The sequence below is a fragment of the Megalopta genalis genome, chromosome 4 (genome assembly GCF_051020955.1).
Source record: "Megalopta genalis isolate 19385.01 chromosome 4, iyMegGena1_principal, whole genome shotgun sequence".
NCBI lineage: Eukaryota > Metazoa > Arthropoda > Insecta > Hymenoptera > Halictidae > Megalopta > Megalopta genalis.
Window position 1 is genome coordinate 11827111 of NC_135016.1, and position 17401 is coordinate 11844511.

A 17401-nucleotide genomic window follows, 5' to 3' on the forward strand; every position below is an offset into this window, starting at 1 on the left:
TGTAAATACAGTGACAAACCGCGTGGCAAGTTGCCGGGCGGACTGGATTTATGTGTGAAAATTTTCGGCGACTCGAAAAATCCTCTCTTAAGGGGACCGATCCGGCTGAAAAATGTGCTATCGCTGGTACGTCATCCGGGGGCTTCCGAAGCGATTTATCCATCGATGGGTAACGACTGCTCGGATATGCGCTCACTGTTTTTCACTCGCTCCTGACAACTGTCTATTAAATCTGGCTTCAGACTTCCCTATATGTCAGTGTCATCCCCAATTTCCGCGCGCAGCGATACGGGCCGGAATCATTCCGCGATCATATTTTTTTCGGCACGCATGCCCGGCTCTGCAGCTGACGGACGCGTCGCGCCCATAATTAATCGAGGGTGCCTGTTGGATTGTTTGGATTCCGTCGTGCTCGCGAACGATTTATACCAGTTGAATCCTCGGCGATATATCAGAGCCTTCTTTTGCTCGTCGGCCGAACTTCGTAATGTCCCGACACGGCGAAGGATTCGATTTCGAGGCTCTAGATCATCTTCGTCGATCTACGCAGTCTGCATCGACGACGTATTTTATGCGCAGGATACTGTTTAAACGAAGGACAGTTTGTTTGGATTGGTGAATTTTTTCTTGCGGACGAAAGTTAACACTTTATCGACCGCTAGCCTATTTATCGGCTTTTCGATTGCCAATGTTTATCGATCGCTAGCCTATTAATCGGCTTTTCGATTGCCAATGCTTATCGACCGATAGCCTATTAATCGACTTTTAGCTATCGACGGTTTTCGCTTCTTTACTGTTTTGTTAGTAGCTGACCTTCTGTATGCTGACCTCCCCATATCCTTATGAATTATAATTATAATAATTATTATTATTTATTATTATTTTTAAAGGAATAAGCACAACACAATGAATAGCGAAAATTTAGCCGGTACTGGGAGCAAATGCGCGCGCGACTAAGCCAGTCCTTACTGAGTGGCAGCCTCAACCACGACCGGACGATAAAGTGTTAAGAGGTAGCTTTCGAAACGCGATAACTTTATCAAAAGCTGACAAATTGTTTCATATTTTTTCGAGATGTTAGAGAGCTTGGTTTACTAGCCAATATCTGCAACATTTTCTTTCTATATTGCAACTGGTTGGAATAAAAAAATATACAAGAAACTCGCATTTTTTAACTTTGCTATCGGAGCCTATAACGAACACCTAAAAAATTGTACATCGCCAATTAACGACATTGAATTTGAAGAAAATGCTCCTCATTTATTACCACGCGAACTGTAATGTACTGCAATAATTATGAAAAGCATTTTATATACATACGAATATGTATATAGTGAATAATTTGTATGCTTTTGTATTGCTTATTATTATGCTGCGGATTTCATGCATTTCTGATATAATGGGTAGATCAAATTCGGAACGATGAAAATGTTTGAAGAATTTAAAGATACTGTTGTTTTATTTTGCATAAAAATACGCAGTCTACTCGTTATACCACATGCCACATGTATCCAAATACTTTGCATATTTTGCATTTTTTTTTCTGCATAAATGTCACGCGCATTTTACATATTAATCGTGCATCAACTTCCGCAACCTATTCGCTATTATTCTCGTCGTCTTCCGTCCATTCCCGAATACCGAAGGTTAGCACAATTCTTTTGTAAACCACGATGATTCGCAATAATTGACGCGCAGGAACACCGTCGAAAATGATTGTTACGGTCGTTACAGCCCCGCAGAGATGAAGACGTCGATGTAGCAGAGAATCTATAAAGTTGCCAGGGTTCATGCATATAAAGTTGGAATTATAATAACAGGAAAGGATGATGCCAGTTAGGATTTAGCGGCGGATGTTCCGTTTCGAGGGGCCGGGATGCTCATCGGGGGAGCGTCAGCGAAACCCTCCTCTAACTTTTAAACTGTATAGCTCCCATCCGTCCCTACCCCTGTCCATCTTTGCTCGTTCCTAATGTTCAGTTTCCCCTAGTCCCTTTAATGTCACCCAGCAGTGAACTGTAATAACACTCAACCCGAAGATATTCATTGTACCGGATGCTTCTGAGCTGTTCCTAAATTTGATTTCGGTGAACGCGAGATCATCTCGTCTGCTCTAAGGTCCTGACGAACATAATTCTATAAGTACAGTGAATAAATTTTGTTCTCTCCGGGTACAATCGAATCTCGATAATTAGAAAGTATTTTATTTAATATACAAAATCGTTGAATATATAATATGTTTCAGTACTCATTTTAAAATAATAAATTTTAATAAATGTCGAGAAATAATTTAAAAATATTTGGAGAAGTAAAATTAATTATTGTAGCTTTTTTTATTAGGGCTATTAATTGAGATTGGACAATATTTTATTTGCGTCTGTAATTTTTAATATACGATATTGTTAAATATATAATATGTTTTAGTATTGATTTGAAAATGAATAAATTAAAAAGTAAAATTAATTGTCATACCTTTTTTATTAGGGCTACAAATTTAGATTACAAAGTATTTTATTCAATACACAAAATGATTAAGTATATAATTTGTTTTAGTATTGATTTTAAAATAAATTATTTAAATTTGAATAATTATTGAGAAAGAATTGAAAAGTATTTGGAAAAGTGAAATGAATTATTGCACCTTTTTTATTATGGCTATTAATTGAGATTGGAAAATATTTTATTTGTATCTGTATTGTTTAGTATTTTGATATGAAAATAAATTTGTTGAATTTGAATCAGTATTCAGAAAGAATTTAAAAATATTTGGGAAAAACATAACCATTTTTAGTACGGCTAATTGAGATTCTACTGTTATTGGGATCTCCATAAGCTCAGTACTTATGTACTTTAAGGTGCTGGTTAACACAATTTTATGTGGGACACCTAACTTTGGTTTTCAAGATTGTTCTTTAAAAGTTAACGGAAAGGTATTTGCACATTTTGAGCTATGTTCAAATACAATATTTTTACTTTACTACCTTTCTAAAAACAACATAAATCTGGAACAACTTCGAACTTGCTACAGAAATTATGATGAAATAAAAAATACTAATCCTTCTGTCATTTATTTGATCAATTTACAAATAAAATCGTATGAAACTTGGCCAAAACAATTCGTTGTATCTCAACTGTTCTTGCCAAGCAGAAAATACAGAAACCGACCGAATAAATCTGAAACCTGCAATTCCGAAAAATATGTTTCCCAGTACTAACGTGTAAAATGAAAAGATCGCGGACGATTTTTCTTCGTCAGCTTTTATAATTCCAATAAACTAGAAAAAGTTGCATTGTTTTGGAAACTGAAAACGACTTTGTCGTATCAGAAAGATTGACTGCGCCTGCACGTACATCCAGAAATATGGTCGCAGCTACCTGGTGGTGAAAAATCGAGCCTGCATTGGCCAATAAAGAATCACAATTAATAACGTACCAGGAAACTTTATTCTTGGCCAACATCGGGTAAAATATCCCTCATGTACACGGCAAAAGAGCTCGGCCTTTTGTTCCGACGTATATCAAATCCCGTACCAGGGCATATTTCAACGGATATTAAATATTTGCCAATCGATTATACTGCGTCCCTCGCGCGTTGAATCGGTCGTAACCAGCCTATACCATGCTACTCGAAATGTCTCCGAACATAAATTCGTGTCAAATGCTATGATACATGAAAGCTTCCCCTTTCGTTTCACGAGGCCTCACAGTTTTCAAGTGACCTTTGGATCTTTATAATTCTTTCGAAGCGAAGAAAACACTGAGTCGACATTTTTTCACTCAGGCTTTATTACGCACCCTTGGCTCTTTGCTTTATTCCCACGGCATATGTAAGTTTCTACGGTTTCTGATGAAACTTTTGTTTGATTTATTGAGACCTTGACGGCCGGAGTCACGTAGACGTGACTTCGCGAAAATTAGAATTGTAAAAATCTGTTTAGAGTAACTTTTTGAAGAATGTATCATAATTATATTATTAAACGAATTATATTATTAATATATGTATAATAATATATTATTAATAAGGTATTATATTATTAATATATGTATAATAATATATTATTAATAAGATATTATTAATAAGGTACATCATAATTGCACGATTAAAAAAGTATATTATAATTTCGCTATTAATACCTCGACCACCGCGACACCCATATGTGGGTGACGGAGTTATTTAAAATTTAATTTTCGAAAATTAATTTCTTCTAATTTCTTAATTTCTTAATTTCTTCAATTATAATTTCTTCATTTTATTAAGATTCGCAAGAGGTAAGAATGTTGGAAAAGTAATGTCACATAAAGTTGCTGTGCAATTTTTATATTTTATCGAATAAAATACTTTAATTTTATGAAACTTTCGAGATATTTGTCGCGGCCGTGAAAGTATTGAGCTATGTAAGTCCCAACGAGGTTATTAGCAATTATTACTATTTCTACTTACATCAGATTTTCTCTTTTTCTTTTTAAACACACAGTTTTGTCATAATAACTATCTATATGTTTCTGTTTGTTCGTTCCATTTCGTATTGGCCTCGAAATATTCAAAAAATCTTCAAATTTACGAATATATTTTAGCGAATATATTTATGTATAATATATATTAACGAATATATTTAAACAGCGAATTTTTACACGTTTCTTCGTGACGATTGTACTCGTTAAAATTATATATATTATTATATTAAATATTAAATATTATATATTATATATTATATATTATATATTATATATTATATATTATATATTATATATTATATATTATATATTATATATTATATATTATATATTATATATTATATATTATATATTATATATTATATATTATATATTATATATTATATATTATATATTATATATTATATATTATATATTATATATTACATATTATATATTATATATTATATATATATTAACGAATATATTTAAACAGCGAATTTTTACACGTTTCTTCGTGACGAGTGTACTCCTTAAAAGCGGCTAACTGATACAAAAAGAAATGATTTCGCGTTGTTCAAAGATTGCGTAATTAGGATCCAGTGAAAAATATTGAGATTAATTATCTTATATCGTTAAGACAGAATTCGTAATTTAGAGCTTCGCGGTGTCTCAGTCGTACGACGAACAAGGTTACAGACTGAAGAGGCTTGGTGCGGAGTTCCTGTGATTTTTCAACCGTTAATTACCGAAGACGGTTCACAGAGCTCGCAATTACCGCGAGAAATCGCATTTAATAGGACTGGGTGCGCTATTTGACGGAGTCTGATGTTACTTCGGGCGCGAGCGAGTCAATTTACGTCTGTTATACGCGATGGCTCGGTGCCACCCGTCATCGACGCGTGTGATCCGCCATTGCCTCACGCCTCTGATCGATTCGTCGACTCCACTCAACGATCATCCTGTACCTTGTGTTCCGTTACAAGAGAAGCGAACAGCACCGTAGGAGAATGATCATTCGACGAATAATCTTCACGGCTGGCACAATATTGAAGTGTGCTCTTTATTGGACGACGACTCCGGAGAACTTCCGGCCGTTCGTCATCAATCCAGAACGCGATAAACCTTCATTGAAAGCCGGCTATAAAACGGCTGCCCGTACTTCACAGGGTTAATCCTACGGGAATCTAGATTACACGGGACTTTATCGGGAGCCGGTGCACCGGTTTCAATGGAACCTAACGCTGTCCTATAAGCACTGTCGTTTCCGAGATTAATTGTCAGTGCAGCAACGGCGGACGGTTAACGATCTACGATACAGATAATTAGACTGGCGATTTTACGGCATAAATGACGCCGGAATTTCCTCGGGATTAATATCATTTTAGCCCATTTTTTTTAACCTTTTAGGCACGACGCGCCACTATAGTGGCTTTCGCGGATGTCATCTCTCTGGACGAAGCGCCACTATAGTGGCTTGCTCTAGTAGCTCACTCGCTCATCGTTTGAACCAAATAATCGTCTTCATATGCATTGTTTCACACTTCTTTTGTCTTCACATCGATTTACAACAGCCTACAGGGTATCCCAAAAATGTCTCGCAATCCGGAAATGGGAGGTTCCTGAGGTCATTTGAAGCAACTTTTTCCTTTGCGAAAATGTTCTCCGAGGCACCGTTAACGAGTTATTAACGAAAAACTCTGACCAATAAGAATCGAGTACGGCTGACGCGAGGCGGCCCAGCTAACCAGCGCACGAAGCCCAGTTCCGCTCATTGGCTCGATCGCCTCGCGCCAGCTGAGCTCGCCTCTCATTGGTCACTGTTTTTCGTTAATAACTCGTTAACGGTGTCTCGGAGAACATTTTTGTAAAGGAAAATGTTGCTTCAAATGGCCTGAGGAACCCGCCACTTTCGGATTGCGAAACATTTTTGGGACACCCTGTATATACAGTATCAGACTCTGTACAGTACACATCAGACTCTGCCGTCCAGAGAAATAGCCTCGCGCAGAATTCAGCCGTACCTAAAAGGTTAAACGCGACGAAGATTCATCAGGATCTCTGACATGCATGGTACAACTGCAGTGGATCAATCCGACTCGTAAAATGTACGCGGAAATAAAAGTCATTTTCAAATGTTTTGCATAAGTGGAACCAAGAATGGATTCATTGAAATTTCTCATCCATACAAGATCTCAGAGTGGAAATATTCTTTACGAATCCTCGCTGTACTTTTAATAAAAAAGAAAAGAAATTGTACCAACTCGACTAAAAATAGGGTATACTAAAATGTACATGCTGACAAAAACTGTAAATAAATAAATAAATAAATAAAATCAGTTTCGTTAAAAGTTAAATAATTATACATTTAAGGATACGATGCAATTTCAGTTCAAGTATGTAATGGTTTACGAATGGTATTTAGTTTAAATAACGGTGTAACAAAAGCATCAGATTTCGTAGCTACATTTTGGATCAAAGAGATCCAATTTACACGTACAATGTTTAACACTAAACCTACCGCGGTCAAAGTGACCGCTTTTTTATTTTGCAATTCTGCGAAGTTCCGAGACTCTTTCGTGGAAAACGCTTGAATAAATTCGGTCTTCTCACTTTTGTGAAGCAGTACATGCCAGTTAGTATTACTGCTTCGTAGGTTTAGTGTTAATTACTGAAGCAATTATATATTTTGTTTCGAGACAAAACCAAGTACAGTAAATTCTCCCTAACTTGATTGTGCATTTTCATGTACAATCTGAGCGTCAATCAGGGATAGAGCGTCAATTACTATACACGAACCAGAAAACGATGTGAACCTAAGAAAAGTTCGAGAACAGTGTTTCGTTATTTCGATAGCATAAAAATGCTTATCTCAATGAAATTGATTTCTTTTGCATAAATATCCGTCGTGATGAAATAAAGTATAAGAACCGCCAAGAAGTTCGTTCGACAGCGTACAATTGGTCGGCGGAGTTCCGTTAACTGTAATTGCGTTGGTCAACTAACTCGGTCGAATTTGTTGCATACAGGCTGCATCATATTCGGCTCGGATCAAGAAGTTGCTGGGGTTATGAGGGCCGTTAGGCGTTGCAATGCAACCGGCGCATTCTCGTGGATCGGCAGCGATGGCTGGAGCGCCAGGGGGTTAGTCAGTAATGGTAACGAGCCGGAAGTCGAAGGTACCCTATCGGTTCAACCTCAAGCCAATCCTGTCAGGGGGTTCGAGGAGTACTTCCTGAATCTGACCGTCGAGAACAACCGAAGGAATCCGTGGTTTGTCGGTGAGCGAATGACTGAAACACGCGAGCTTCATTAAACTTTAGATAGCTCTAACTTCGGAAGCGGCCGCGGTCGTGCGTCTAAAGGGCCGACATGTCGCTAAACTTAACACCCACTTTATCCCGCGCTTCCTCGCGGCCGGTATCGCCTCGTGAACGCAACAGCTTTTCACGACTTTCACGAACACCCCGGGACACCGTAATCTACGGCGTCCAATTGCGGGAATTATGATGCTCTCGTCAAAGCTGCGCGAACACCTCGAGAACACCGCAGCCTCCGCGAACGCGCGGGATGAAACTGTTTGTAGAGACAGATCTTTTCGTAGACAAAAATGGATTTTTCAAGCAACAGTTGAGAAATAGTTCTTCGGTTTGGTGCTATTTAGTATTTAATATTCGAGTCTGAGTCTGTAAAATGAGTGATAAGTGATTGAGAGAGTACTCTGCATCATAAATCTTAACATTTTGATCGTTGTTTCATTAAATAAATTATGGAAGCTGAGCTAGTTACGTGCAAATCTTTGAGAAGTCATGGTTTTTTGCGACGTGAAAATAGGAAAATTTTTATGACGTGAAATGAATCATCTGTTCATGCATTATTATAATATAATGCATTCTACTCTCACAGGAACAGATGATTTCTATTGTAATAAAAATATGATTTCTATTGTAATAAAAATATGATTTCTATCACAATAGAATGCGCAAATCGTGCCCTTTTCTTTTGTATTTAGAACAACTTTCATTATCTGACTATGTTCTTGCAAAGTAAAATTGATTTGCGTTTACAAAGTCGCTAGCAACAAATATTAAATATAGACTAGTTACATTTTGAAAATTCAGATTAACAGCGAGCGAGATCGACAGCTAACTGAGTCTCACAAATCTTTCGAAACAATTTTATTCAAATGAAACTAAAGAATGCCGAATCCAAAGCGATTTGTGCGTTGAGCAACTATCATTACAGTCTCTGAACAAATAATTTTAGAATTCTGGGAAGACCACTTTAAATGCAAATATCCAAACTCATCGAAAACACCGTACAACCAGAAATACACAGAAGTCTGCACAACGAAGGAGCGTTTAACGAAACAGAACACTGCGTTCGAGGACCAGCTGCAGTTCGTATCTGATGCAGTCATGGCGTTCGTCTATGCGTTCAAGTAACAAGCTATAATCTAAAAGTTTATAGACTTTCTTTTGTTTCCTAGTATGCGTTTCATTTTTTATGCATCTTATTTGGATGCATTTTATTTGTATTTATTTTATTTGGATGCATCTCATTTGGATTCATTTGATTTGAATGAATTTTATTTTGATGCATCTTATTCGAATACATTTTATTTGGATGCATCTCATTTGAATTAATTTTATTTCGATGCATCTTATTTGAATTCATGTTATTTGGATGCATCTTATTCGAATTCATTTTACTTGGATGCATCTTATTTTGATGCATCTTATTTGAATACATTTTATGTGAATTAATTTCATTTGGATGCATTTTACTCGAATTCATTTTATTTAGATGCATTTTACAGATAAGAAGAGCATGACAGGCATACCAATCTTCCCTTCAATTTCAGAGCCATGCACGAGGATCTTTGCTTCGGGAAGCCAGGATTATGCGATGCCATGAAGCCTACCAAGGGAACCGAACTGCTCAAGTATCTTCACAAAGTGGATTTCGAAGGTGATGCATTTAAGATCGAGCTGTCTCTGTCGAAACAGAGAACTATTGTTATTGAAAGTCCATGAAAGCTAAATACATTTAATAATTCAATTCAAAATTCAAATACTTAAAACAATATTAGAAATTCTCAGCAAGATTCTTCGATAAATAAAAATATCTCTAGCCCTTCGCAGTTTCACACTGAGCATCCTCATTGTATCTCTGCCTTCGATCCACTATAATTAACAATTGCTCGAATAATTAAAGTTTGCTTGACATCGAAACCCATTTATTCTAATTACACGTACGAAATCGTCGGTTGAAATCGTACATTGAAACCTCCTTACAGACGTTTGTACGTATAGATCTATAAAATATATTGAGCCGATTGTCCTAAAGAAATGAACGAGTCTGCTATTAATGCAGCAATCCTATCCGTAAGAAAACTAAATTTTTCCCTGACACGAGGGGGTTCTACTCCCGAAAGATGAATATGCACGGAGAGATCAGCGCGCCGATTAGAATCTACAAGAACGTCGCGCGTTCTACCGCGTTATGGCCAAGTATTCGAACAGAGCCATCGATCGTGAGCGGGGAAGAAAAGATTTCCGACAATCCAATAGCCACTTCATTTATTCTTGGAGACTTTCCAATTTAATCCGAGCTGGCCGAGAAACAAAGGGAGACGGCGAAGGGCTATAGATGATAAGAGTACGTTTCTCCGGGTGTGCATTTCAAGCTATGCTTCAAGGTTTGAGCGGCGACAAGTTCAAATTCGACAAGAACGGGGACGGCCCTGCCAGATACAACATCATCCACTTCAAGCAGACAGAGCCGGGCAAATACAAATGGGTCCGGGTCGGCAAATATCTCGAGGGCGAGTTACGACTGAACATGTCCGGTGAGCTCAAACTAGCCATCATCCCCCTTCCGTCACTGTCTCTTACCAACCCGATATTTTTTCCCCCTCTTTGTTAGCCGGTGGCCTCGCCCCGGAATCGAATTCGCGGCCCCTGTTTGCTAGCTACTTGAATATTCCTTGCAGAAATCCAATTTAAACTTGGACAACCCCAACCGCCCGAAAGCGTGTGCTCGCTACCCTGTGAAGTCGGCCAGGCAAAGAAGTACGTGGAGGGCGAGAGATGCTGCTGGCACTGCTTCAACTGTACCCAATATCAGGTTCGTGATCGTTCCACTTAGCTTACCCGAAATATTTCTCACCGGGCCGACCCGACCGTGAAAAATCATTCGGGTCTCGACGGAGAAGGGCCGGCCCTCTCTTATGATGAATCGTAGCTGGACAATAGAACGGGTGAGTCTCCGGAGAAGGATCGCACAAGTATACCCGGCACGTTCTGGGCAACTGGGAAATAGGTATTCTGCAAGGAAGTTAATTCATTGAAGAAATTGCAGAAGCCTGGAAATTTGTTGATATTCAAACTGGTGTAATTTTGTGAAAGTAAATCCGATTGCGATCTACCTTGTTTGGATTTGCCTTTTCTCATTTGATGGTGGAACAAAGTTGCAAAGCCTCAAAAAGTTAATAGACTGATCAATCTAATGTAACTTTGTGAAAACAAATCTGACAACAATCTACGTAAATCCATTTTAAAGAGTGAAATGTCTGCTTTAAATCCAGTACATTGTTATTTTTTCTTTGTTCGATGCTGCAAGAAAATATCACTGTACGAAACAGTTAACACACTCACGATTAAAAAGATCGCTAACTCGTGGGTGCAAATTTGTTGATATTCGATCTGGTGTAACTTTGTAAAAAACAATCTGACAGTAATCAATCTAAATTCATTTCGAAGAGTGAAATGTCTACTTTACATACATTACATCGTTATTTTTTCTTTGTTCGATGCTGCAAGAAAATATCACTGTACAAAACGATTAACACACTCACGATTAAAAAGATCGCTAACTCGTGGGTGCAAATTTGTTGATATTCAATCTGGTGTAACTTTGTGAAAAAAAATCTGACAGTAATCCATCTGAATTAATTTTGAAGAGTGAAATATCTACTTTAAATGCATTACACTGTTATTTTTTCTTTGTTCGATGCTGCAAGAAAATATTACTGTAAAAAACGGTTAACACACTCACGATTAAAAAGATCGCTAACTCGTGGGTGCAAATTTGTTGATACTTAATCTGGTGTAACTTTGTGAAAAAAAATCTAACAGTAATCTACCTAGGCACATTTTGAAAGGCGAAATGTCTACTGTGTCTTCCCGGAATTGTTTCCGACGTCGTTTTCATAATTTGATGTAGTAAAAAGCGTATCTAATAAAGATGATCTCCTCCATCAAAACTTCTGCTTTCAGCGTCTCTACATAATCCAAACAATTTTCTTCGCGACTATAACCAACAAGAATTTACAACTTGAAGTCTCATCTTTACAACGAGATAAAATCTGATCTAAGATTTTTCAGTTCTGTTTTATTACACTTATTAAATCGTCCTCCTAGCTTACTCGGCTTCTCAAGAAAATTAATTCGCAGGATGCACGGGCACACCCGGGCATCCCAACTTCCTTTGTCCTCCTTTTTATTCTTTTCGACTAAGCGTACCTGCCTCGAGAATGTCTTGTCCGAGGCAACGGAAGTGGCTTTGATCCGTCGCGGCGTATTTCCGAAACTTTCCTCTGTGAACGTTTCTGCCCTCGGGTACGAGTAGAGTACGTTGTTTTCCGGTCGAGCCAAACTCTCGATCAAATTTGATTGTTCGTTAAACAGATACGAAAATCGGATGACGAGACACAGTGCATCCCCTGCCGGCAAGGCACCGTGCCCGACGAAACGCATTCCACTTGCCGGGACATCCCTGAGGAGTTCCTGAGACCTGAGAGCGGATGGGCGATTGGCGCCATGTCCTTCTCTGCCTCTGGGATTCTGGTAAATACACTCTTTGTGTTCCAACGAAAACATCGTGGTATCTCTGTGGCCGGCGGCAAATTTCAATGGAATTTCAAATTGGCCTTGAGAAATGCAACCCAAGTGATTCTATATTTCATATTCATTTTGCTCGGAATGCTGCAAACAGCTCAGTATTTCAGTCTCAGTACTTAATCTCAATTCTTGTTGAATTGATACATTTTTTTTTTTTTGAGATCACACACACACACACACACACACAACAGAATTGATTCAGTATGACATATTCATTTTTAAGTATTTTTATTAAATAATTAAATAAATTATTTTATTTATTTCATTTTTATTTTTGTTTATTATTATTTGATTTATATAACTAAATTAATTATTTATTTAAATAATTGGCAGCATCAATAACTGTTTGAATCATAGATTTGGACATCGTTTTTAACAGACTCATTTTTGTTATAAACTTATACAATCCTGTATGACTGTGCTCTGTATGATTTCTGTCGAAGACCATTCTTGGATGCATGATCATTATTATAAATCCTAACTAAAAAGAATTTATGCTCCCTAAAGAATTATAAAATTGAGACACACAACGCAATACTATAATATTACAGTAGAAGACATTAATTATCAACTGGTTTACAAGAGAACTTCGTCCTCAAATCAATAAAGTTTTTCTTTTGCTATGAATTTCTGAAGTACACAGGATTTTCTAGCAAAATAAATGAATAAATCTGCAATGTTGCAAGATAAATAGGAGACACATATCTAAGTAGAACCACTTACCAGATCAGCTGCCCCACGAGAATACCTTGTCCTTATGCCACCATCTAAAGTTCCTCCTTTTATGGTGTACTTCTAAAGTCCATCAACATGCACAGAATTTCCCACTGAAACGAATGAATAAATCTGAAATGTCGCTAGATAAATGGAAGACACATATCTAAGTAGAACTACTTATCAGATCAACTGCCTCACAAGAATACGTTGTCCTTATGCCTCCAGATAAAGTTACTCCTTTTATGGTGTATTTCCAAGATCCATCAACATGCACCGAATTCCCCACTGTAACAAATGAATAAATCTGAAATGTTGCTACATAAATAGAAGTCACATATCTACGTAAAACTAGTTATCAAATTAACTGCCTCACAGGAAAAAATACCTTGTCCTTATACCTCCAATTGAAGTTCCTCCTTTTATGGAGTACTTTTAAAGTCCATCAACATGCATAGAATTCCCCATTGAAACAAATGAATAAATCTGAAATGTTGCTAGATAAATAGAATAGATATGTCTAAGTAGAACTAGTTATCAAATTAACTGCCTCACAAGAATACCTTGTCCTTATGCCTCCAGATAAAGTTCCTCCTTTTATGACGTACTCCTAAAGTCCTCCACAGAATTCTCCACTGAAACAAATGAATAAATCTGCAATATTGCTAGATAAACAGAATACATATGTCTAAGTAGAACTAGTTATCAAATTAACTGCCTCACAAGAATACCTTGCCCTTATGTCTCCAGCTAAAGTTCCTCATTTTATGACGTACTCCTAAAGTCCTCCACAGAATTCTCCACTGAAACAAATGAATAAATCTGCAATATTGCTAGATAAACAGAATACATATGTCTAAGTAAAACTAGTTATCAGATTAACTGCCTCACAAGAATACCTTGTCCTTATGCCTCCAGATAAAGTTCCTCCTTTTATGACGTACTCCTAAAGTCCTCCACAGAATTCTCCACTGAAACAAATGAATAAATCTGCAATATTGCTAGATAAACAGAATACATATGTCTAAGTAGAACTACTTACCAGATCAACTACCTCACAAGAATACCTCGTCCCTATACCTCCTTTTATGATGTACATCTAAAGTTCTCTACAGAATTCCCCACTGGAACAAATGAATGAATCTGCAATGTTGCTAGATACACAGAATACATACGTCTAAGTAGAACTACTTACCAAATCAGCTGTCTCACAAGAATACCTTGCCCTTATACCTCCAGCTAAAATTCCTCCTCCACGAATTTTCTGAAGCCCACCAACATACCCAGAATCTCCTACTGAAACAAGCAAAATAATTTGAAATTCCGCAGACCGTCAACTAATTAAAGAATGTATTGTCGCATCGCCAGATAACGTTCTTCGTCTGCGGCGTGTTCCTGAAGCACAACGACACCCCAGTAGTCCGCGCATCGGGCCGTGAGCTATCCTACATCCTCCTATGCGGAATCCTACTCTGCTATCTCGTTACCTTCGCCCTGGTCCTGAGGCCGACGGACATCGTCTGTAGTATTCAAAGGTAAGAGAGATTAAAAGTGAGACAGTATCGCAGTCTCTTCTCGGCCATATTTCCTGTGGCGAGAGAACCCGCGCGACGATCCCCGTCGCAACGGAATAGTTCGAAAAATCCAATTCTCCGCGGAACGAGGCGCGGCGATATTAACTCGGAATGCAATACATGATCGATCGAGGTAAAGCTGATAAAGTCGAGAGACGAAATTTCATCGGGAAGTGAATTACGAGAGATTCAATTACCGGGAATCAGAAGAAGAATATAAAGTGGGGCACGGAATCCATTAGGAGTGGAGTTGCACATACCCTCCGGTCTTTTAAATGTCCCTCGGCTGCGGTCCCATGCACCTCGAGGATACACACAGACGGAGAGGCGGATTATTATTAACATATTCACAGACGGAACTTTTTCCCCGGATACCCCGAAGGCGGCCACGGTTATCTCCGATCTATCAGCCAACACCGCGAGATTCATTGGAACGGGGCTCGTCGTTTCGATTCGAGAGAATTCCTCTGAATCGAAACTCAAAGGGAACGAAGGGAGATTGTGCAGCTCGTTAACACCTCCGTTGCTCAGAATTACAACATTTCCCTTCTTTTATCAAGTTTATTACTCGACATTGGTACTTATTGCGTCTCTAATCTATTCCAATCTGTCCTGAGATCGTCGCTTCGATTATAAAAATTTGCTTCGTAATGAAACACGTTCTGGTCGAATTGTTGTTCGAGAAGGAATATAGTGGAGATGTTGTTTGATTTTATTACAACAGGGCGTATTTTAAAATACATATAAACAATATAGATATAAAATTGACGTAAATTACATACAATTAACTTTGAAATATTCGGTTTCGCGAATTTATTTAATTTTCTGTGAATGTTCTAATACTTTTAATGGGAAGTGTCCATACGCGCCACTATTGCACAGTGGTGGTAACTTCATTATCAACGAATTCCAATTAATGTCCGCGTCAGCAGTTCATGTTTAAACCGACAGAATAACGTTTACAGTGCTATCAGTGAATTCCAATTAATATCGCCAAAAAATAACAGTTAACGATTCATGTATAAAACTAAAAAAATAGTTTTTCAGAGCAATCAGTGACGCGAACGCTTGGAATTTGTCCGAATAAATTGTCTAACAATTTCACGAATCCGAACCGCCGAGAAAACCTCGTTCATGTGAAACTAGAACTCGCTCTCGGCGTTGCGTAAAGTTTAATGCACCCGAACGGGATTTCCGATGATTCCGCCATAAAGATTCGTTTTTATCTGTAATGAAAACTCGAAATGAATTTATCGCCTCCGGGGATTTCGATCGGACCTCCGGGTTTCGATAAATCTTAATATCTCCGAAAAAAGATCCAAGTCCCCGGCGTTCCCCAAGCGTGGACCCTTGTCCCCACGACCACTCATCACGTTGTTCGACAGATTCGCCGCCGGTTTCTGTTTCACCGTGGTCTACGCGGCCCTCCTAACGAAGACAAATCGAATATCGAGGATCTTTAACGCCAGCAAACACAGCGCCAAGAGGCCATCGTTCATATCCCCGCGATCACAGCTGATCATCTGCTCCGGTCTGGTCTTCGTCCAGATCTTAATTAATGGTGTTTGGATTATAATCGACCCGGCGAGGGCGATGCATCATTATCCGACCAGGGAAGACAACTTGCTCGTCTGCAACAGCTACGTCGACGCCAGTTACATGATCGCCTTCGCTTATCCCATCATGTTGATCGTCGTCTGCACCGTCTACGCGGTGCTCACTAGAAAGATACCGGAAGCGTTCAACGAGAGCAAGCACATCGGTGAGCATGGCTGACGAGTCATTCGATTTCGCAAATCCCTTGTTTGTCTAAAATTGCTGATCGTTGGACTGCGGATCTTTGGGCAAAATAAAAGATGTTTGCAACTGCAGCAAATTCTCTACAATTGTCCCTCAGCTTGGAAACGAAAATGGACAATTTGGGAAGAGGAGATACGATTATTCGATTTTTATTATATATATATAATAATAATAATATATAATATAATAAAATATAATAAATATTATATAATATATTAATAATATATATTATATAATATAATATATAATAATAATATATAATGAATATATATATATATATATATAGTTTATAATATTATTATTATACGATTATACACGATTTTTATAGTTGTTGACAATCGGCAACTCCGCTTCCTAAATTGTCCATTTTTATGCACAATCTGTGGGGCAATTTGGGACTCCAATTAGGAACTCTGTTCTTTCTCTAATAATTGTAGCAAGTTGAACAGGATGTATTGATATCATTCGGTTGTTTAAATAGTCCCAGTGTTTCAAATTTCATCGACATACTTCTGTCACAAGTGAATAAAATTCGCAGTCTACTGATCAGTGATTTGTCTTCCTCCCCTAAACCTCCTCCAAACTTTAAACTTGAATTACTTTCGCATAAAGATCCACAGTCTACTCATCACATTTTCTAAATTTCGTTATGATCCGCGAAACGTAGAAACGTTTCAAAAGCAATCATTGTCATGCAACTGCACTTTTAAATTGTAACTTCGCCAAATAAAATAGTACTTGATGCCTTTAAACAGTAAGGGGAGATCAGGGACGCTTGCAACACGTTAAAAACATCTCAAAATATATGATAGATATTATGTTCAGATATATGTATAATGTAAAATGACATTTGAAACACGCTCATCTATCATATTCAGATAAATGCAAAATATACATCTGCATATGGAAGAAAATAACAAATGTATGTATAAAGATACTTACCTTATTTCTTACAAGCACTATTACAATGTAGTA

General features: G+C 37.8%; 1 protein-coding gene and 2 long non-coding RNA genes across 3 annotated transcripts in view; 1 reads left to right on the top strand and 2 right to left on the bottom strand.

The window, feature by feature from the left end:
• Glurb (metabotropic glutamate receptor B) overlaps positions 1 to 17401 on the top strand; it is a 471226-nt gene that overhangs the window by 446117 nt on the left and 7708 nt on the right. The window contains exons 6-13 of the mRNA XM_076521310.1: positions 7464 to 7715; positions 8701 to 8875; positions 9299 to 9405; positions 10136 to 10285; positions 10430 to 10563; positions 12126 to 12284; positions 14421 to 14587; positions 16012 to 16388. Of these exons, the coding sequence (XP_076377425.1) occupies positions 7464 to 7715; positions 8701 to 8875; positions 9299 to 9405; positions 10136 to 10285; positions 10430 to 10563; positions 12126 to 12284; positions 14421 to 14587; positions 16012 to 16388 (1521 nt within the window). The remainder of the gene's footprint in view (positions 1 to 7463; positions 7716 to 8700; positions 8876 to 9298; positions 9406 to 10135; positions 10286 to 10429; positions 10564 to 12125; positions 12285 to 14420; positions 14588 to 16011; positions 16389 to 17401) is intronic.
• LOC143259400 (uncharacterized) lies at positions 12993 to 13685 on the bottom strand. The gene is made up of 3 exons (XR_013033224.1): positions 13616 to 13685; positions 13441 to 13538; positions 12993 to 13340 (listed from the first exon to the last, which is right to left on the bottom strand). It is a non-coding gene; the product is annotated as an uncharacterized LOC143259400 (long non-coding RNA).
• LOC143259399 (uncharacterized) lies at positions 13945 to 14368 on the bottom strand. The gene is made up of 3 exons (XR_013033223.1): positions 14248 to 14368; positions 14095 to 14176; positions 13945 to 14023 (listed from the first exon to the last, which is right to left on the bottom strand). It is a non-coding gene; the product is annotated as an uncharacterized LOC143259399 (long non-coding RNA).